At 37.5% G+C, this 22,483-nt stretch overlaps 2 protein-coding genes across 5 annotated transcripts in view; one reads left to right on the forward strand and one right to left on the reverse strand.

Annotated features, from left to right (window-relative positions):
* Positions 1-10,456: 10,456 nt before the first annotated feature.
* On the reverse strand, positions 10,457-17,284 carry TMEM126B (transmembrane protein 126B). 4 transcript variants are annotated; one of them, XM_011938525.1, is made up of 6 exons: positions 17,171-17,284; positions 14,574-14,743; positions 14,085-14,206; positions 12,669-12,862; positions 11,171-11,282; positions 10,457-10,920 (listed from the first exon to the last, which is right to left on the reverse strand). In XM_011938525.1, the coding sequence occupies exons 3-6, from the start codon at positions 14,195-14,197 to the stop codon at positions 10,737-10,739; spliced, it is 603 nt and encodes a 200-aa protein (XP_011793915.1). In that variant the 5' UTR covers positions 14,198-14,206; positions 14,574-14,743; positions 17,171-17,284; the 3' UTR covers positions 10,457-10,736. The 4 variants fall into 4 exon arrangements, with proteins under 4 accessions (XP_011793915.1, XP_011793917.1, XP_011793916.1 ...); XM_011938527.1 differs by lacking the exon at positions 14,574-14,743 and adding an exon at positions 16,655-16,726; XM_011938526.1 differs by lacking the exon at positions 14,574-14,743 and adding an exon at positions 16,596-16,726.
* An 18-nt stretch (positions 17,285-17,302) lies between these two features.
* DLG2 (discs, large homolog 2 (Drosophila)) overlaps positions 17,303-22,483 on the forward strand; it is a 2,293,993-nt gene continuing 2,288,812 nt past the window's right edge. The window contains exons 1-2 of the mRNA XM_011938528.1: positions 17,303-18,625; positions 19,092-19,258. The gene's annotated coding sequence lies outside the window, so the exon portion shown is untranslated. The remainder of the gene's footprint in view (positions 18,626-19,091; positions 19,259-22,483) is intronic.

A 22,483-nucleotide genomic window follows, 5' to 3' on the forward strand; every position in this document is an offset into this window, starting at 1 on the left:
TGGACACTATAAACCACCATCTTGTAGAGAATAATGGCCAATAGGTTGAAACGTTAAAGAAGAAAAAAAAAAAAAAAAGCCAGAGTGTGGAATACTTAAAATGCCAGACTAGGAATTTGCTCCCTTTTGTTTGCTTTATTTTCTGGGAAACGTTAGTTATTAAAAATGGGAGTTAAAAAATTCATAGTTACACTATGATAAGAGGCATATGGTGCAGAAAAAAAATGGAGGCAATACTGCAGATGGATATTAGATAGGTGCCTCCAAATAAAAATCTCAAGGACATCTCATACTCCAAAGCTGAAAATCACATATGTTTTCCTCTCTCATATCTACTGTTTCCTGTCTCAGGGCTTGACAATACCATCCATTTCATTGCACAAGCCAGAAACTTAAGTTCATCTACATTACTCCCTGCAGACTAATCATTCATGAACATTGATTGATTTTCTTCCTAGATATTCTTTACACAAATCATCTCTTATTTAGGCAGTGGAGGTGACTCTGTTCTCACAGATTCCACTCATCTTCCGTTCAGCAATTCTCTACATAGCGTCTATGAAAATTTATGTTAGACAATTTAGCTGAACTTGGGCTGTGCATGGAAGAGAGGGGATAGAAATGTAGCCAGAAATCAGCAATGTCTATGATACTTGCACCAGACAACCATAAGCTCTTTTTGGAAATAGGAAATAAAGAACAATTTGTCAAAGCATATTTTTCTATTACTAAAAATACATGCAATTCTTTTGATTTTAAAAGATTTGAGAAATGCTGAAAGAGAAAAGATAATTTAGTTTCTTATAGCTTGTCCGAACTCTCTAACAGCAGAATATTGGCACATAAAATAATCTGAATGAAAGAAAATGGAATTTGACCACTTGTCACTACCTTTATTGCTACTACCTATTATCTCTTACCTAGACTGTCTTTAAAATCCTGTGTTACACAGAAAAATTGCTGGGATATGGCTCTGACTTAAATGCTGCATGAATCTGCTGAAAATAGTTGATCCAGGAAGATTCCATACTTTTCAAAGATAATAATCAAAAAATAAAAGAGGGACTTCTAGCTTCTGGAAGTGACACAGTAGCTTATGTTGGACAGACCCTGTTGCAAATAATTATAAACTCTGGACAAGGAAGAGATTCTTTTCGAAGACCCTGGAAAGCAACCAAAATAGCATGAAAACACAGGAGGGTATACAATTCTAGAAAGAAGGGAAAAATAGTGGGTAAGATCCACATTTATCCAGGTTTTTTCATGAGGGCATTACTCTGTGCAGTACATGGGGAATAGAGTGCCAGTATAAAGCAGCATTCATCCCATTCTAAAAAACTCAGAAGTTGAAATTTGGAAATGCCAGATCAACTGAAAATTGGGGCAGGAACCTTGAAAAGGGAGTCCCAAAATCTGTCTAAAAAAATCCCCTCAAAGCTTTAGCTGACAATATAACAGTACATGCAAGTGGTAAGACCCAAAGAACCCAATGGACAGCAACAGTTGGAAGACTGGAAGAGCTGAAGTGAAATTTCAGCAGTCGTCTGATGCTGGGAAGATAGTGTATTTTTGAGTATTTAAATTCAAATATTTGAAATTTAAATATTTCCAAGTTATACAGACTGGGTGAGAACTTTGGACATTCCACTGAGCAACATCTTAGAATTAATGACTACATCCAACGACTAAGGCTTATGCCCTAGAATCAAGGGCAAAATCAACCAAATCAATATTTTTTTTAAAAAATAAGCAAAAAGGAAGTCAAAGAGGAAGGAATAATAAAGGTAAGAGTGGAAATAAATGAAAGAGAAAAGACAAAAACAATAGATAAAAAAACCAACTATGATTCTTTGAAAATAATAAAATCAATAAGCCCTGATAAGACTAATCAAAAGAAAAAGAGACCAAACAACTAAATCGTTTTGGACCGAAAGAAGGGACATTAATACAGATTCTACACACATTAACAGGATAAGGAGAGGATATTATGAACAACTTTAACCCAGTGTGTTCAACAATTTAGACAAAATGGACAAATTGCTTGGTCTTATTGTTAATTGCTTATCTGGAGAGTTACAATTTATTTTTTCTTTTAAATCTTAAAACCTACAACCTTGCTAAATTAAATAGGATTTTAAAAATTACATAGATAATTTTATTTCTTCTTTTCCAATCTGGCTAGACTCTCCCATACAATGTTGACTAGAAGCAATAAAGCAGATATTCTTGCATTTTTCCTGATCTTAGGGGGAAGTCATTCAGTTTCCCACCATCATCATGTTAATTATAGCTTTTTTTGTAAATGCCCTTCAAAATCTTAAGGAAGTTCCCTTCTTTTCCTCATATGCTGGGAGTTTTTATGAGGAACAGATGTTGGATTTTGTCAAATGCTTTTTCTGTGTCTATTCAGATGATCATTTTTTTCCTTGTTTAGTCTGTTAATACAGTGAATTATGTTGTGTAGAGGCTCCACGTTCCCCAGTCATCTTTCTGTGTCCTGACCAAAAATCACAGAGTGCCTTGACTGCTTTGTGACCCGGTCAGCTGCAGATTTTTCCCAGTAGGCTTGAATCCAAACTGAGACCTTAAAACATTTCCAGGCACTGATAAAGGTATCTAGGTTGTTGCCCAAAACACTAAAATAAACTGGCCCTGAGCCAAATTCCTTAAGCCCTCATATAAACTCCATATCCTAATCCCCTTGTTGTGAACTTCTAGCCTTTTCTCTTGCTGTTTGTGGTGAGGATTGCTGCAGTTCACTCATATAAAAGTTCCCCTAATAAATGCTTTGGACTGATCACTCTGGTGTTTAGGGCTTCTTTCTTTGAATCCCAACCAGCCTAGTCTCAGGATGACTCAGGACACTCCCTTGTGGAAACTCCCGTGCTGTCACTTTTGGGGTGACTCCTGCTGTGGGTTTGGTGGAACAAAACATATTGAGTGATTTTTTAAATGTTAAGCCAATTTTGCAAGCCCCACTTGGCCACGAGGTACTATTCTGTGTATATATTTTTGTATTTGGGTTGCTAAAAGTTGTCAAAAGTTTTTATATCAATGTTCATGAGGAGTATTAGGCTGTAGTTTCTTTCCTCAAAATGTTTTTATCTGGCTTTGACATCAGGATATTGCTGGACTTATTGAATGAGTTGGCAAGTGTTCCCATCTCTTCATTTTTTTTTGGAGAGTTTGCATCATATTGTTATTATTTCTTCCTTACATGTTTGATAGACTTTGCCACTGAAGATTTCTGGATCTGAATTTTCCTTGTAGGGAGGATTTAACTACAAATTCAGTACTCATGATAGATATATGGCTACTCTGATTATCTATTTCTTTTTGGGTGAACTTCACAAATCGTCACAAAACAAGATCAAATATTCATTTATTCATTTTACCTAAGTTCTCAAGTTTATTGGCTGAAATTGTTCAAAAATATTTTCTTGTTATATTTTAACATCTGTAGAATCTGTGGTGAAACATCTCTCTTGATATTGGTCACTTATGTCTTCCCTTCTTTATGCCTGATCTATCTGGCTAATTGTTTATTATTTTTGAAAATTTCAAATAACCACCTTTTGGTTTTATTGATTCTTTTCTATTGGTTTCTGCTTTCTATTTTTTTCCCTCTGTTCTATATTATTTCTTTCTTATTCTTATCTACGATTTGACTTGCTCCTCTTTTTCTCATTTCTTAAAAACATAGCTGGGGTAATTGATTTGAGATCTTTTTCCCCTCTAATATATGTGTTTATCATTACAAATGTCCAAGTACTGCTTTAACTGTATCCCATAGATTTTTAAATGTTCTGTATTATTTTAATTCAGTTCAAAAGAATTTCTAATTTTACTTTGCTTTCCTCTTTGGCCTGTGGATTTTTTTTTTTTTTTAATACTTTAAGTTCTAGGGTACATGTGCATAACGTGCAGGTTTGTTACATATGTATACTTGTGCCATGTTGGTGTGCTGCACCCGTCAACTCGTCAGCACGCATCAACCAGTCATTTACATCAGGTATAACTCCCAATGCAATCCCTTCCCTCTTCCCCCTCCCGATAATAGGCCCCGGTGTGTGAGTCCCCTTCTCGAGTCCAAGTGATCTCATTGTTCAGTTCCCACCTATGAGTGAGAACATGCAGTGTTTGGTTTTCTGTTCTTGCGATAGTTTGCTGAGAATGATGGTTTCCAGCTGTATCCATGTCCCTACACAGGACACAAACTCATCTTTTTTTTATGGCTGCATAGTATTCCAAGGTGTATACGTGCCACATTTTCTTAATCCAGTCTGTCACTGATGGACATTTGGGTTGATTCCAAGTCTTTGCTATTGTGAATAGTGCCGCAGTGAACATACGTGTGCATGTATTTTTATAGCAGCATGATTTATAATCCTTTGGGTATATACCCAGTAATGGGATGGCTGGGTCATATGGTACTTCTAGTTCTAGATCCTTGAGGAATTGCCATACTATTTTCCATAATGGTTGAACTAGTTTACAATCCCACCAACAGTGTAAAAGCGTTCCTATTTCTCCACATCCTCTCCAGCACCTGTTGTTTCCTGACTTTTTAATGATTGCCATTCTAACTGGTGTGAGATGGTATCTCATTGTGGTTTGGATTTGCATTTCTCTGATTGGCCTGTGGATTTTTTAGAAGTGTGTTAGTTTAGTAACAGTTCCAATTTTCCAGATACCATTTTGCTGTTGATTTCCAATTCAGTTCCATTCTGGCCAGAAAATATACTTTGTATGATTTGAATCCTTTTAAGTTTATTGAGATTTATAAAGAAGATTCTGGTCCATCTTGGTAAGTGGTCCACATGTGCTTGTAAATAACGTATACTCTGCTGTTGTGCCAAGAATTCTAAAAACATCAATTAGCACAAGTTGGCTGATGGTCATTATCCTTTCTGAATTTCTACCAACTTATTTTATTAATACTGAGAGAAGGTTATTAAAATCTCCAACCATTATGAGGATTTTCTGTTTCTCATTTAAGTTCTATTAACTCTTGCTTCATGTTATTTTCAAGCTCCACTATTGTATGAATAAACACTTAGGATGAATTGATCCCTGTATAATTGTGAAATAACCTCCTTATTTCTTGGTAATATTCTTTGCTTTGAAATTCACCCCCTCCCTCCCTCCCTCGCTCCCTTCCCTCCTTCCTTCGAGTCAGGATCTCACTCTGTCACCCAGGCTGGTGTACAATGGCACAATCATGGCTCACTGCAGCCCCAACCATCTGGCAAGTGATCCTCCTGCCTTAAGCACCTGAGTAGCTGGGACTACAGGACACTATGCCCAGCTAACTTTTTATTTTTTGTAGAGACAGGATATCACTATGTTGCCTAGGTTAGTTTTGAACTCCTGGGATCAAGCAGTCCTCCAGACTTGGCTTCCTAAAGTGCTGGGATTACAGGCATGAGCCACTGTGCTTGGCCTGTTTGATATCACTATGGCCACTCCAATAACTATTTTTTTGATTAGTGTTAACACAACACAGCTTTTCCTATCCTTTTAACCTATTTGAGTCTTTAGATTTCATGCAGGTTTTCTTTTAGACCATATAGCTGGATTTTGCTTTTTATCTAAATTAGGCAATTTCTCACTTTTCATGAGGGGAGTGTTTAGACCATTTATGTTTAATATGATTTTTATATTTTAGAGTTTAAATCTATCAGCTTTCTATTTGTTTTCTTTTGTCCTATCTGTTCTACATTTCCTTCTGCCTATTTTTGGACTAATTGAATTTTTTTTCCATTTCATCTCCTTTCATATCCTACTAGTTGTAATTCTTTTAAAAAATTGTAACGATTGCTTTAGCATATATAGTACACATGTAGTTTCCTAAGGCTATCTTTAGAAAGTATCACAAACTGGGTGGCTTAAAACAACAAATTTATTCTCTCACTGTTCTGGAGGCTGTAAGTCTGTAATTAATGTATTGGCAAGGTTGGTTTCTATTGGAGGCCCGGAAGGAGAATCTGTTTGATCCTTCTCTTTTAGCATCTGGTAGTTGCCTGCAATCCCTGGTGTCCGTTGGTTTATAGATGTGTCATTCCAATGACACATTCACATGGTGTTCCCCCTTATGTCTTTGTGGCTTTATGTGGACGTTTTCCCTCTCTGTTGTGTTTGTGTACTCAAATTTACCTGGTATTATAAAGACATCAGTCACTGGATAAAGTTCATCCTAATCCAGTATACTGCATCTTAACTTGATTACATTTGCAAACACCCTGTTTCCAAGTAAGGACATATTCACAGGTACAGAGCTTAGGATTTGAACATATGTTTTGAAGGGGCCAATTCAACCCCCACAAGAGTATCTTTATCATGATCTACTTTCAAGTAATATTATGTCACTTTATGTATAGTATTAGAATTTTATACCTTCATATCTTTCCGCCTAGTCTTTGAGTTATTGTCATACATTTACTTCTACTGGTTATAAACCACATAATATAAAGTCATTTGTTTTTGAAACAAGTTTTTAAAATAAGGACATTTATATTTACCCACAGATTTGCCATTTCTAGTGTTCCTCATTTTTCTAGATTTCCATCTGCTATCATTTTCCTTCTATTTGAAATACTTCTTCAAGATTTCTTAGAATGCAAGCCTTCTGGTGATTCATTATTTCACATTGTGTAAGTCTAAAACAGTATTTGGTTGCAGGATTTTTCTGTTGTTGTAGTAAAAGCACATAACATTACATTTACCATCTTAACCATTTTTAACTGTGCAGTTCAGTAGCGCTAAATATATTAACATTGTTATGCAACAGATCTCTAGAACTTTTTCATCTTGCAACGCTGAAACTCTATACCCACTAAATACTAATTCCTCCTTCCCATTTCCCCCAGCCTTTGGTAACCATCTTTGTATTGTATTTCTATAACTTTGACTACTTTAGATACCTTGTATGAGTGGCATTACACAGTATTTGTCCTCTTGTGACTGCTTATTTTGCTTATTTCACTTGTGTAATGTCCTCAAGTTTCACTTATGTTGTAGCATGTGGAAAGATTTCCTTCTTAATGCTGCATAATATCTTGTTGTATTATACCATATTTTCTTTATTAATCTATTGAAGGACATTTGAGTTGCTTCCGCCTGTTGGCTATTGTGAAGAATGTGCAAAGGTCTCTTCAAGATCTTGTTCCGAATTGGATATATATCCAGAAGTGAGAATGCTGTACTGCATGGTATTTTCTTTTAATTTTTTGAGGAACCGCCATACTCTTTTCCATAATGGCAACATTCACAACACAGTGCACAAGGTTTCTAACTTCTTATTTTCTGTTTTTTGGATAGTGGCCATCCTGATGGGTGTGAGGTGATGGTTTTGATTTGCATTTCCCTAATGGTTAGTGATGCTGGTGTCTTTGTATATGCTTAGTGGCCATTTGTGTATCTCTTTTTTGAGAAATGTTTATTCAAGTCCTTTGCTCATTTTTGAAGTCAAGTTATTTGGTTTTTGTTGTTGAGTTGTAGAAGTTCCTTGTATATTCTGAATACTAACCACTTATCAGATGTACGACTTGCAATTATTTTCTTCCATTCTTTAGGTTTCCTTTCCATGCTGTTTTTTATTTTGACACACACAAGTTTTTCAGTGTGATGTAGTCCCAATTTGCTTGTTTTTGATTTTGCTACTTGTGCTTTTCATGTCGTATCCAAGAAATAGTTGCCAAATCCAGTGTCCTGAAGAATTTCCCCCAAGCTTTCTTGTGGTAGTTTTGTAGTTTGCTTCGTCTTTGGGTTCACTAATCTTTTCTTCTGCAATGTCTAATCTTGGGGAGACTTCAGAGTGGATTTCTTTGTTCCTGTAGTGAAGCTGATGGGGTTTAGGGCTACCAAGATTCAATTATCCATGTTTATTAATGTTAGTTTGCCTGTTTTTTAGAATGATGAAGCTAGGGGAGTATGGGTTATGCATCTTTGGAAGATTCTTTTTTTGTTTTTTAATGAAGCTGAGGAAAGTGGGTGAACAAATTCTATGAAATTCAACCACATGTGTAAAATACTATTTCTTTATTATTAGATTACTGTTTAAACTTGAAAATTCAAAAACTGAATAGTTAATGCGAGATAAAACAATTGTACAAAAGCAGAGAGAAAATCAGTACACAATACAACCCAAGCAATGCAGTGCAATGCAATAACAACACAAAAGCGGGGAAAATCACATGGTGAAGGGAGTCGGCGGAAATGAAGAGGTAAGAGTGAAGGTAAGTTCTCATAAGAGGGATCATATCTTAGTTATTATTGTATACCTATCAGGAAAAACAGACAATGTAAACACATTTATTGAGCAACTTCTACATGCCAGGTGTGGTATGGTATGGTTCTATGTACTTGACTCTTTATAACCACAGTATAAAGCAGTTATTAATACGTTTTAAAACACAGAAAGTTTACATAACTTGCTCAACCTGTAGTATTGAGTGTTGAATCAACATTAGCTGAATAAGTGAATACATGTTTATTCAAATGAAAGATATCTTGTGGATTATCTTTGGTGGACTTTTCTAATCTTCTCTACAGAAGTGCTAGACTGATAACTACAGACTGGGAAGAGGACCATAATACTTGATATGCAGCAATAGCAACAATAATTGCCGCTGCTATGGTCTAAATGTTTGTGCCCCTGAATTCATATTTTGAAATACTAACCCCAAGGTGATGGTATTAGGTGGTAAGGCCTTTGGGAAGTGATTAGGTCATGAGGACAGAGCCCCATGAATGAGGTTATTACCCTTATAAAAGAGGCTCCAGAGAGCTCTTTTGCCCCTTCCATCATCTGAGGACACAAGAAGGCATTACCTATGAATCAGAAAGCAGGCCCTCATCGGACACCAAATTGTAGCTTCCAGAACTATGAGAAATAAATTTCTGTTGTTTATAAGTCACTCTGTCGATGCTACTTTGTTACAGTAGCCCAAGTGGACTAAGATAGCAGCTAATACATAGACTTCCTATGAGTTGGGTACTGTTTTGATTTACATATATTAACTCATTTAATACAATACTTTGAGACTGAGTACAGTTTTTATTCCTCATTCTATAGATAAGGAGACTTAACTGCAGAGAGATGAAGTAGCTTATTCAAGATTATCCTGTTAGTAAGTAATGAGGCCAGGATTTGAACCTTGAATGGAGCTCCAAGCTGTACTTCACACCTTCTGCACATTGCTTTTCTTCACTGGCTCACCTGGCTTCACCTTTGGGTTCAGGCCCAGAAGGTCAAGGTTTCCCTAATTTCTCTTTTCTGCCTCTTATAGTCACTTTGACAAGTAGTGCTTTCCTAAGCTAAAGGAAATATTGATTGCCTTGCCAGCTTTTTTTTATTACAAAGACAATCTGAAGTCATGGAGTAAGGTACAAATCTATTTAGCTTTCTGGTGGTAGGAGAGGTGAACTTAAGTCAACCTTGTTATATTTCCAGGATTACCACATTTTAAATCTCAAAATGAATATGGTTAGGATATGGAGAATGAGATGTACAGTTCCATTCTGTAATTCTTCTCATCCGTGTTCATTTTCTGAACTAAGATAAATGCGTAGCTCAGGGATGCCTTAGCAGACTCTAAAGAAAACATGCTGTAAACTCTTTAGATTTTAAGCTTCTTTTCCAACAAGCACTGAATCTTTGTATCCCTGGTGCCTATCTCAATGCATGGCAGATAGGCACTCAATAAATATTCTTTCTTGGAAACAAGAACTGAAGGTTAAAAACAATTTCTTTGAACTATATAGTGTAGACAATTTATAAATGAGAAGATAGTATCAATGTAGAGAAATGGGCTATGTTATTCCCATATCTTCCTTAAGAACTTCCAATTCCTCCTTCAAAATTTGGCTCAATTGATACTTTTTTCCACCACAGCTTCCCCTTCTGCCTAGTTAAAAAGCATACCCTCAGTGCCCTTACAGAATTATGTGTATACTTCTCAAATCCTCTCATAGTATATGTTCACACTTCTTATCCTCCTCAACTGAGTTCCTTCTAGGTAAGGAATGTTCATTTTCTTTTTTTCATACGGAGTTCTGCTCTGTCATCCAGGCTGGAGTGTAGTGGTGCAATCTCAGCCTATTGCAGCCTCTGCCTCCTGGGTTCAAGTGATTCTCCTGCCTCGGCCTCCCAAGTAACTGGGATTACAGGCATACACCATCATGCCCAGCTAATTTTTTTGTACTTTTAGTAGAGATGAGGTTTTGCCATGTTGGCCAGCTGGTCTCAAACTCCTGACCTCAGGTGATCCACCCGCCCTGGTCTCCCAAAGTGCTGGAATTACAGGCGAGAGCCACCATGCCCAGCCAGAATGTTTATTATATTTAACAGTGCCTGAGAAATAGCTCAATAAATGTTTGATGAATGAATGAATATATAGCTGCACAGATGAGACCCTGAAGCCCAAACCATTTCCACATACAAAGAGGAAAGATGAAATTTTTATTATTATATTTATTGATACTGAATATTTATTATCTGTTACATACCAGGCAAAATGGACACACCATCAGGAGATAAAACCTATATCTTACATGTAAGATGAAACTTATATTTATTGATTGAATTATTGAATATTTTTTGAGTATTTGCTATACCAGGCAAAAGGCACAGAAACAAATTATCTGTTCAGTTACTTTTAACTCTTTCAGCAATGCCTGAGTCCTCTTTATAAAACCTTCATTCTGCTAAGTTAGCAACCATTCATTTTTTTTGGTTACTCTTCATGTATAGTTTTCTCAAGTGTCCCTTCAAATATTGCATAATGGTGTAGACCATTTAATATTCCAAACATAATCTGAAAGACTAGAGGAATCACCATTAATTTCATTGGTGTTTGACAAAGCCTCATCCAATGGAGTAAAACCCTTCCTTTTGGTGGCAGTGGAACGGTATGATACCTAAAAAGAAAAAAGAGTTAATCACTTCTCCTGGATATGAATGCTATTAGAAGTTTGTTGACTTCTCCTAAACTGATAACTGCCTTTCTAGGTCTATAATGTAGAGAGCAAAAAAGTTAAAAGTTAGCTATCTGAAATACCAAACGACCACATTTTGATTCAAAAATATCATAGACAGCTAAAGAATAAAGAGAGTTTATTAACCTAAAAAAAAAAAAAAAGTAAAAAAGAAGGAAAAGGAACAACTTACTTGGTTGCCAGACGTCCATTTTTAGTAAAAGCCAAAGAATTGGGATAGAAAACACCACAAACTATGCCGATCAGTGAACTTCTGAAAACACAGTTTTCCTTGCTTATATTTTCTGGAAAACAAAAGTAAATTTGGTTTTCCTTTAAGACTCAAGAGCTATTAAGACAGTGTTGTACCTCAGAGTAGTTATCTGCACTATCCTCAACCACAACTAAACCATAGAAAGAATATCAGAAATTCAAACTCTGTGGCATATAACAGGCTAAATGCAGCACATTTTAAAAAGTTTTTATTGTACTTTATCACATAGAGAACTACCTCTAACATATGTGGTTGTTGTAGAAGCAATTTTATTTTATTTTTTGGAGACAGAATCTCACTGTGTTGGCAGGCTAGAGTACAGTAGTACGATCTCGGCTCACTGCAACCTCTGCCTCCAGGGTTCAAGCAATTCTCATGCCTCAGCCTCCCAAGTAGCTGGGATTATAGGCGTGCACCACCACACCCAACCAGTTTTCTATTTTTAGTAGAGACTGTGTTGGCCAAACTGGTCTCGAATTCCTGACCTCAAGTGATCTGCCCGCCTTGGCCTTCCAAAGTGTTGGGATTACAGGCATGAGCCACCATGCCCAGCCAGAAGCAATTTTATAATGACAGAATACTAAACTAGCAGACCAGACACAGATTCTAGGTTAATACATTTTTATTATCTACTATGTATCAGGAATGTGCTAGGTGCTAGGAATACAGTGGTATATAAAAGACACCTGATCTCTGACGTTCTGGCCAATTTACAGGAATGAAAGACATGAGATAAATATTTAAATAGATAATTATAAGTGTACACAATACTTTGAAGATAAACTATATAGAGAATGTATCTAGACACCTAATGTACATGAGGGAATCAGAGGTCTCCCTGGGGAAAAGATACTTAAGCAGGGACCTGAAGAATGAATAATGGATAGAGGCTCTACTAGTTGTGAAACTCAAGGTAAGGTGAAGGGCAGGAAATAACATTAAAAGCCCACAATATGACAGATATTGTGGTAGTCATTTAACCTACAGTATCTTTTAATTCTCACAACAATCCTGTGAGGTGAGTACTATTAGTCCTAATGCATAGATAAGACAAGGGAGGCTCAGAGATGAAATTACTTGCTGAATGTCACAAAACTTAAGTGGCAGGAGGTAGGATACTGAAATGATGTGTGTTATATGCCACAGTCAATTCTTTTCCCAGTATGTTGTTTATTAGTGTACTTGAACATGCCTCAGTTTGGGTTGCTTGCTTATCTACAAAAAGAAAAAGATACGATTTACCTAATTAGGAGGATTGTTGCAGGGATTAAATACGACAAGGTATATGAAGGAACTTTGTAAACTGTATAGCACTATATTAATGTAAAGAATTATTATTAGCAGTAGCAACAGCATATGTTAATCAGTAACTTTACTTAGACAAAACTACATTATACATTAGTGAATTTAAATTCACCTGAATACAAAGGATCAATTACAAGAAGCTTGTAAGTAACTACAGTAGACAAAAATGGAAGTGTAGCCAATGATGCATATGTTTTCAAAGCATCGTGTTTAACCTTGAAGCAGCGTCTGAACAGGAAGTTCGAGAATATTCCAGAGAAACCAGCTGTTGTTCCAAATGACGTTGTTTGATATATATTTGGTGTCCTAATAGAAAAAAAGAAAAATTCAGTTCACTGTAACATTGAACTTAATGGATACAGCCTTTCCTAAAAAGTTGTTATTGCATATTTACTCAATATGAAATACTTCTTGAGCACTTACTATGTGAAAAGTATTTTCTAAGTGCTTAAGATAGGGCAGTAAACAAGGCAAAAGAAAAAAAGAAAAGGAAAGAAATTTCCCACCCCTCATAGAACTTGTATTCTAATGAGAGGACATGATTCTCTTTCTGAGAATATTACAGTAGTTCTAAAATAGAGCTCTTTTAAATAATTTTGGTCACAAATAAATATAAATATGCTCCAATGTAGCCAAATTTTATGAGTTACCCAAATCGAAGAATACCTTTCCTGCAACTAAAAGATTTACTTTGCTTAAGTTCATCTAAAAAAAAGCTATTTACATTTGGTTAGGCCTTCTATTTCTGCATTAGTCCCAGATACATTTAAAATAATTTGTCCAACATTTAGAAAATTTCATCCAAAAAAATCTGATCTAGTTTTCTTATTAAGACCCATACCTAATCCAGGAAATAAGATCAACTGTCCTTTGGTTTTATTCTTGAACTCTGTTCATTTAAAAGTCAAAATGGCCAGTCTGGCCAACATGGTGAAACCATCTCTACTAAAAATACAAAAATTAGCTGGGTGTGGTGGTACACGCCTGTAATCTCAGCTACTTGGGAGGCTGAGGCAGGAGAATCACTTGAATCTGGGAGATGGAAATTACAGTGAGCTGAGATTGTGCCACTGCACTCCAGCCTGGGTGACAGAGTGAGACTCTATCTCAAAAAAAAAAAAAAAGTCAATGTTAATGTGAGACTATATTTATACCATGAAATCTGTATTCCCTTTTGCTGTACTAAGTACTGTGGCTGAGATAATCAATCCTTAACTGATTGTAATTACTCACCAATTAAATATAAGTACCCCCCCAATGATTTTCTCTTTAATTAAAATATATTTACTGCACAAATGTTTTAGCAATACTTTTGGATACTTTTTAAGAAACAAAAGAAATTATCCACAATCCCAAATATTCCAACAGACCACTATTTTCATCTGTTCTTGTTTCTCTCATTCTTTTTTTTAAAGATATGTTCATAACCAACTCAAAGAATAGAATAACAAAGAATAGGATCTCAGAAACAATGGCAATACAAAAGACTTGCAAATAAAATGATTTTCAGCCTGGATATTTCTCTTACATTTCTTTTCTAAGATAGTCAAAATTTTTTTCTATGATTTCTATGATCATTGGTCTTCTGAGTTTTGCATCTTCTAGAGAAGGACTGGGTTGACCATGCATAGATGCTGTCATCTTGACATCCTGGAAAAAAAAATTCCAGAGCCATAATAGCTAATGATATTCATATTACATAAAACCTTACAGAATTCTACACATTCAGATTTGAAAACATTTACAGTTTAGTAGTGTGCCAGGTACTGTGTCGTGTGCTTTCACATACTTTGTTAATAATTCAATCAACATTTACTGAGCTCTTATTATCTGTTAGACATTGGCTTTTTGTTATTATTTTTTATTTTCTTGCTAAACATCCTACAACACACAGACATTGGCTTTCTGATTCACACACTAACTTGAGAAATTGGTAGTATAATGATTATCTCTATACAGATGAGAAACTGAGGGTCTGAAAGGTTGGCTTGCTTAAGATTTAGTTTAGAGGGATAACATACTGTTTCTGTTTTCCTCTCTCCTCATTCCGAGAAGGCAGTCAGGCCCTTTGTAGTTGTCCTCCTAGCTCTTCAGATGGGGAGGTGGAAACAGTGGCTGCTTATTGACATCTCTATCCTCAGTTTCTCATGAAAGACTGAGTTCATTTTGGAAATCGTGTTTCATTTCCTAGAGAGGTAGGAGAGAGCAGGGATTGCCTTGGAGAATAGTGAGAGAGAAAAATCAGAAAGAAGGACACTGCTCCAGGAAGGGAACAGGCAGTAGATTGTGGCTACTACTTTGAAGTACATAAATTACATATCCAGTTCCCTATTACCACCTGTGGTGGAAGCAGAGCCTTTGCTAGAAATGGTTATGTGGTATAGCAGAGACCCACACCTGCCACCACACCTGGCTAATTTTTGTATTTTTAGTAGAGACGGGGTTTCACTATGTTAGCCAGGCTGGTCTCAAACTCCTAACCTCAAGTGATCTACCTGCCTCGGCCTCCCAAAGTGCTGGGATTAAAGGCATGAACCACCGCGCCGGGCCTCAGAGACCCACGGCACTGGGCTCCTTGGTTGGAAGGTTCTTGTGTCCCAAGTGTGATGAACAGACAGTTGCCAATGTCAAGGGACCATGAAGACTTGGCCAGTAGCATCTTAACAGAAACTAGAGAGACTAAAAAACAAAACAAATCAACAACAACAAGAAAACAAACCCTGCACTCTCAGACAGGATCCTTTCTGAATGTTTTGCTCTGGGCAAGACTCTAGAGTTTCTATGAAAAGTCTTAATAACATTTGTTAAATCCAAACATGTAGTTGCAAATGTTTACCTACTACAGCAGCCAAGTGGAAGGTCTATTGCCGCTAAATTCACTGCTTTTTACTCTTTTTCCTCCAGATTAGCCAAATAGCCTCTTTACAAATGTACACTAATCTCAATTTTAATGTTTATATTGAAGGGAAATACTAAATCTCAAAGTTAAGGAGTCCTACACAAGAGGATTAGAGGAGATAAAGCATAATGAACACACAAAATACTTCATAAATCAGTGGTTCTCAACCTTCAGCATGCACAAGAATCACATGGGGTATTTATTTGAAATGCAGTCTCATGAACTCCCTCCTGAGATATATGGATTCAGCAGGAGTAGGATGAGGCCTAGAATCTGCATTTTAATAGCACCAAGTGCTTTTGATGCTGTAGTCAATGGACACATGTTGAATATTACCGTAATACTCATTTGCTGAATGAGCGGTATGTACCAATCCTAACTATAGAAGGGCCAGTTTATTATACATGGCTTCTGGCATCAACATACGTAAGTTATGAGCTCCTTTGAACCTTCTTATGGCATAACACAATGAGTAATAATGGACCAGTTTCTTTCTCTGCATCATCGCAGAATTGTACTCAATCTTTTTCTGTAACATTTCTGGAGAGGGCAGGGGGAAAAAAAAGTAAAATATTTTACAAATTACAATTTTTCAGTGACTAGACTTACATCTTTTTCCTCTCCTGGACACCCAAATGGAAAGTATAAGAGATAGTAACATCTAAGGGAGATTCTATACCTGACCCATCTATTGTACTAAGACGGCAGATATCAATAACATGAGTAACCATAAACCTTAGATAAATTTTTGTTTTGCTCTCATCCAATTCATTGAAGTCCTCCACCTTCCACCAAAACCAAAAAACAAAATAAACTTCCAGGCAATATCTTCTACTAATCTCCTACCTAGTCTACACCCTAAACTCTATAGGGAAAACAGACACCCAGGATTATGATTACAGGATAGCAAATACTGAAAAGAACACAGGAAATATTATTGAGTGCTTAAGCTTTGCAAGGCACTGTCAAAGAATCGACTGCTTTCATTACACCCCTCCCCTCTTAAGGCCACTCAACTAGTCACCACGCTTATACCAGTAAGAGTGGCTTATAGTTTGCAAATCATTTAACGGTTTTGTAGTGATTTCATGTGTATTATTTCACCTAATAATAAATTTTTCACCTAATAATAAATTTCACCTTTAGAATTTTATTCAGTATTCTCTCATAATTTAGGGAGCACCTGGTATATGCCAGGCCTCCGAGTAATCAAGATACAGTCATCCCATCCTCAGGAATCCACAATGTAGTGGGAGTTCAGAACCAAAAAGCTGGCAATTTAAACACAGAATGAGAGAGTGACATAAACGAAAAACCCAACAACCTAAGAAAAGGCAAACTTAATCTAGCCAGAGGAGGCGTGGAAGGCTTCCCGGAGGAAGTGACATTTAAACCAATACCCGAAAGAGAACAATTTGGCAGGGGAGTTGGGACGGATAGAAGCAGGGAAATATTCCAAGTTGAAGGAAAAGCCTGTGCAAAGGCCTAGAGACAAGAGAAAACAAACCGCAGATAATGAGTACTAGAATTTAGGTAATCTACGTTCTCTCCGCCTCTTTCCACAACAGCTGGAGACTTAATCGACTGCTCCTTGCATGGACTTGGGAGCTGTTTTAACTTTTCAAATCTCCTTTAAGTGTATCATCTTGGAAGACTCTGCCAACACTTTGAAGCTGCAGAAATCACCCCCCATACCACTTCGGATTTCCGCCTACCTTGGGCGCTTCCTCAGTTCCCACCGGCACCACACCTGAATCCCTCAGCTTGGCCCCAGCCTCATACCCGAGCACCGCCATTTTGGTGGCTCACGTGATTTGCTGGTGGGCGGGAAGTGGTGCGGGTTTACGGCTCACGCCTCTCGCTTGCAGCCCGGGCCCGCCCCCCTCAGTCAAAAGCCGCGCCCTCCATCCTGTCTGTGATTGGGCGCGGCGTCTAGAAATTACGGCCACTTATTCGCTTAGAGGAGGTCTAGGTGCCTGTGGGTCCGCCCCCATCGCTAGCAGAGTATTTCCTTCCCTTGCTATTTGTCAGTTTAGCTCCCTGATTTCCTCGCGTCTTGCAGGGAGGATGGGGCGGCCCAAATGTTGGAATGTTACTGCGCTCCTGCCTCTCCTCAGGGCACCTCTCGTAGCTGGGAACTAGCTGCCTGCCCCTTTCAGTCCTTGAGGGAACTCGCCCCTTTGCCCTGGCCCGTGTGGTGTTAAAGCTCTGTTTCTCGGGCACCTCCTCCTCCAAACCCCCCACCAGCCGCCCAGCGCCGTCAGAGCAGCCCCGACTAGCCTCCTCCCCTGTCGGCCGTCTGACTCCTCTCCCCAGTCTGTAGTCCCCTCAATTTCCATCCTTTAGCCCCGCTTGGAAAGAGACCGGAGAGAAATTTGCCCACTACCCCCCGAGAAGACCCACTTGTCAGTCGTGTCTCAGGGTGGGGGCCACTGCAAGGCCTGGCGCTGTTTTGTGCACGTTAAATGCCCAGCAGTATCTCCCAGACCGGCAACCCCCGACCCTCCAGTCTCCATGTCTTAGAGAAGCCAAATTCGAGAGTTATATAATTTCTAGTGCTGCTGTTGCTCCTGGCTGAAGAAACACTTCATCGCGTGGAGGGTGCAGGACATTTCAGTGCTCTTCCCTAAAAGAACGGGGCTTGGGCAGGGGTGGCCAGCGGTGGCAGAGAAATGTCTTTTCTGCAAAAGGAAGGTGGGTAGTTTGAAGAGAGATTGAGAGAAAAGGATGTGGATGTGAAAGCCAAGCAGCTGCACTTTCTCATTTTGAGGAAATCGCGGACCGTTTGCATAGCTTATGCTTACATATCTAATACTACTACGGCGTCTCTGAAAACACCTTTGGGGGAAGGTTTGGCTTCTCTCGAAGTCTCAGTGTTTTTCCTCGCCGGATAGGGAGCTGCTTGGATGCGAAGAGATGGCATGATGTGAATGACTCCAGTGTGAAGAAATCTGCTTCGCCAACTCATCCTGCATCAAGTGCCCATTGAGTAGCACTGTCACTTTAATGTCTCCATGCCAAGGGATTGCTTTCCTTTTTTTCCAATCCTCTCTGTTAATACATGGGAGGATCAGAATCAGAGGGGCATTAAGGATCAAGCCTGGGGGCTTGGAGAGCACAGAAGAAAAAAATGAAAGTGACAGCAAGCTGGATTCTGAGTTACTGAGGGGGTGAGATCCGGAACTTCTGATCAGTAAATAGAAGGGGGCCTTTCGGTGTGTGTTCTGCCACAGAAAACTGTTCAAACTCACCTATCTTTTTAGAGACTGGAGTCAAAGAGGTTTTTAAAAGTATTTTTTGGGCGGTGGGGTTAAATTTTTCTCTACATATTTGAGGATCTTTTTCATCATGTTTGAATTTGACCATGTATAAAGTAATGAGACAGCTGTCTAAATTTGGTTTGTGCCTTAAATGAGTTAGTCATTGAACTTCCAAAAATGTTGCTGCCTGAAGAGGAATTTCAGTAACGTTCTTCATGTTTACAATAATTTTCCCAGTTTGTAAAAACAGTGTAAATATTTTCTGAACATTGAAAAACTTGAAAAACTGAAAAATTACGTTTCTGTAAACTCTGTGGGCGGTGTAAAAAGTTTAGTTGTGGAAAAAGTACATCATTACTTTCTTTATCTGACATAGAAGACTCAGCCTGGATTTCAAAACTGAACAGTGAAGTGGTTTGCAACAGTTACCTGGCTCTTGGCCTCAATCCAGCTGGATCAAACTGAGACCTGAAAAGAGATCTTGAATCCTGTGGCAGTGGAAAGACCCAAGAATGCCAGTCAAGAAGAAAGGTGGGCTATGAGGTTGCTATATAATATTTCTGCCTTTTGTTGGTTCTGGTACTTGTAATTTAAATTATATTCCATTTGAGAGTAAAGTTTTGCTTCAGTTTGGGGGAAATTTTTATTGTAATATAGTTTCAGTGGTACATAATTCAGTAATATTATTTTGCTAAAGTAAAAGGAAGTAAGACTATAGTATTTATTGATGGATATTTACGATTTCATACATCAGGGTGTTTATATCACCATTGGTAATAAGAATAGATCCAGTACCGCAGATTTGGAATCTTCTCTAGTTTGTTTTCTTAGCTTGTTAAGGTTGCTTTTAAGCACTCTTTAAAAAAACTTGTATAGTGGAGCTCTTCCTCATGGGTTTAATATTTATCAAGCTAATTACAGAGTTGTGAAAGGTAGCAAAGTAATTTCATTTGCACTGAACAAAATTATAGCTTTATAATTTATCTTTTGGTTAAAAATAATTTCTTATTTGGATTTATTCTAGTGTAAATCTTCACTTTTGTGATAAAGCACAACTTTCATGACTATTGTGCTTTTCCAGATATATGCATTATCCAATAACATGATTGTCAAGTTTTTTTCTCCCTCCTCAACAACTTTTATTATTGTAATTGACCAAGATCTAGTGAATTACTGAAGCATAGTTGGTTATAATCCGAACTTGGGGATTCAATTTAGCTTAGATGCACCCCAGGTTAACATTGTTCCAAAGGATCCTAGTTTGGGATTGTTTTTGTTTTGTTTTGTTTTGTTTTTACATGATATGGCAGGTGAGATCAGCTGTAAAGAGTTTCTCAAGAGTTTTGAATCAAAATTTATATGACATCCTTGAACTCTGCTATACTGGACTAAGGTAGATCCAAATGTTGTCCAGTTAGGTGAGTTGCTACAATCTGAAACTAAAGCTCTGGGTGAATTGCAGGTTAAAGTGGAACTTATCTCTGCATGGGTGTTTTATTCTTCTACCTGTGGATTTGTTAGGGATGTTGAGGAAAATTATAATCACTGAGATGCCTTATCCAAGCTGATATTTACCTAGAACTGTGATTTCTGCACACTGAGATTTAAGATTGAGATTGTTTCCTCCCCTTGCTGTTTCTAATAATACCACTGACAGAAGTAAACTCTCTGTGAGATTTTGGAGCCACACCTGTCCAGACCAGACACAATTGGTTTATCGAGAACAAGAATGGTTTTGGGAGTGTAGCCAATAAACGATATGGCTCTTTGACATATTTAAGTTGATGTGTGTTTTTATTCTTTCTACCATTTCTCTAGACAGTTTCTTTTGGATTACCTTATTTTGAACTAATAATGGAATTAAACACATATGTATGTGTGTCTGTGTGTGAGAGAGAGGAAAAGAGTGAGAGGGAGACAGAATGGGAAGGGGGAGAGAGAGAGAAAGAAATAAACGATATATAGGAAGGAGGAGGAGAAAGCTCAGTTGATATTCTAGATATAACTTAACTAAGCAGGTTTAGTTAGAAAGTTTAGAACTTAATGTTTCTAAACCCCATAAACTGAGTTTCTTAAAAGTTCTTCCCTTTAAAAAACTGTTACAGAAATTGCTGATACATTGCTGAAATTATAATACTTTAGAAGTATTCCTCTCCTCCTTCGCCTACTTCTTTCTCTCTTCCTTTGCCTCCCTCCTTCCCTTTCTTCTTTCCTTCTTCCATAAATTGACTGATGGATTGAATTTTTAAAGGAATCAACAAGTTCTAATTAGAAAAACAAGTGTATATTTCTATGATACCAAAGTATATGTTATATAGTTTTCCTTATAAACTGATCTAGAGAAACAATGTATCTTGCTTTTAATCTCTTAAAACTGTTAGTGTTATGATACATATTCTTGAATATTGTAGACAACTAGCCACACAAGTTATAATGTGTGTGTTATATTTTTCATTGGCTATGCTTACTATCTCTACTGTTTACCTAATATAAGAACAGTATTTTTAAGTTTAACCTAGATTTATTCTGCAGGGATCACTGTCCTCTGTCACGTTGAGTCTTTTTCTCTCTTCATTGTTTCATGTGGTAGACATGATGAAAGAGCTAGACTTAATGTGATTCTAAACAATAACTATCCCCACTGAGCCAAGTGTTTATTCATTGTTGAACATATTCTCATTAAAGTGTGAAATTTTCATAAGATGGATTTTCATTTGGTATTTATTTAGCATATTGTTGTCAAAGAGAGAGGAGGTTCTTTTATTGATACCATGCAACCATGGTGGGAATTGGGAATGGGTGTGACATCTCACTAAGCCCATTTCTAGATGCCATTCTGGACTGCTCTTGGGTAAACTGAAACTACTGTTCCTCAAACCCCATGTTAACTGCTCGTTTGCTTTATGACATTACTTTCTACTTCTCTCGCTCTAGTCTCTTCGCATTTTTACAGATCTCAGTTTTATCAACAGAAGGCTCTTCTGTTTCCCTGTTGGATAGTTTTTTTTTTCCTCAACAGTTGCTTTTCATTCAAGATTCTCTTATCTATAGTAGTAACTGGATTTGCTCCCACATGAGCCCTTGGGATAATCTTGAACATATTTTAATTTGTGAAAATTTAGGACCAATTCAGGATAAGTTGTATTAGTATTCTCTGATACGATGCAAGACCATAGTGTGTTATAAGGGTCTGTTTTAACAAGTCTTCTTGAATTGATCTGGTATGATTTCCTATTGGGTTAATGTAAGAAATAAAAGTTAATGATAGTTATGTCATTTCTTGTGTTTTACAGCAGAAAGTTGATGTTTTAAGGATAAAAATGTGCTTTAATAGAATTTTCTAGTACAATGCAGCTTCCTTTTTGAACAACTTTTTGTTCTCCTCATTGTCATTAAATATGTGGAAAAAATCAATGCCTTTATTACTTTAAGATAGATGTTCATTTCATTTTGGTGTTTTAAAAAATTGTCCTGTTACTGGGCGCAGTGGCTCACGCCTGTAATTCCAGCACTTTGGGAGGCCAAGGCGGGTGGATCATGAGGTCAGGAGTTCAAGACCAGCCTGGCCATCATGGTGAAACCCCATCTCTACTAAAAATACAAAAATTAGCCAGCATGGTGGCGTGTGCCTATAATCCCAGCTACTTGGGAGGTGAGGCAGGAGAATCGCTTGAACCCAGGAGGCGGAGGTTGCAGTGAGCCAAGACCGCTCCACTATACTCCAGCCTGGCAACAGAGCGAGACTCTGTCTCAAAAAAAAAAAAAAAA

Source organism: Colobus angolensis, unplaced genomic scaffold, assembly GCF_000951035.1.
Source record: "Colobus angolensis palliatus isolate OR3802 unplaced genomic scaffold, Cang.pa_1.0 Scaffold174, whole genome shotgun sequence".
In the NCBI taxonomy this organism is placed as follows: Eukaryota; Metazoa; Chordata; class Mammalia; order Primates; family Cercopithecidae; genus Colobus; species Colobus angolensis.

Bases quoted from the DNA above. Each gene is read 5' to 3' on its own strand.
- TMEM126B (XM_011938524.1), bottom strand. From the start codon at position 17,251: ATGGCGGTGCTCGGGTATGAGGCTGGGGCCAAGCTGAGGGATTCAGGT. The intron at 14,207-17,170 runs GTAGGCGGAAAT...TTTTTTTTCCAG, and splicing joins GAACTGAGGAAGCGCCCAAG to GATGTCAAGATGACAGCATC. The intron at 12,863-14,084 runs GTAAGAGAAATA...TTTTTCTATTAG, and splicing joins GACTATCTTAGAAAAGAAAT to GACACCAAATATATATCAAA.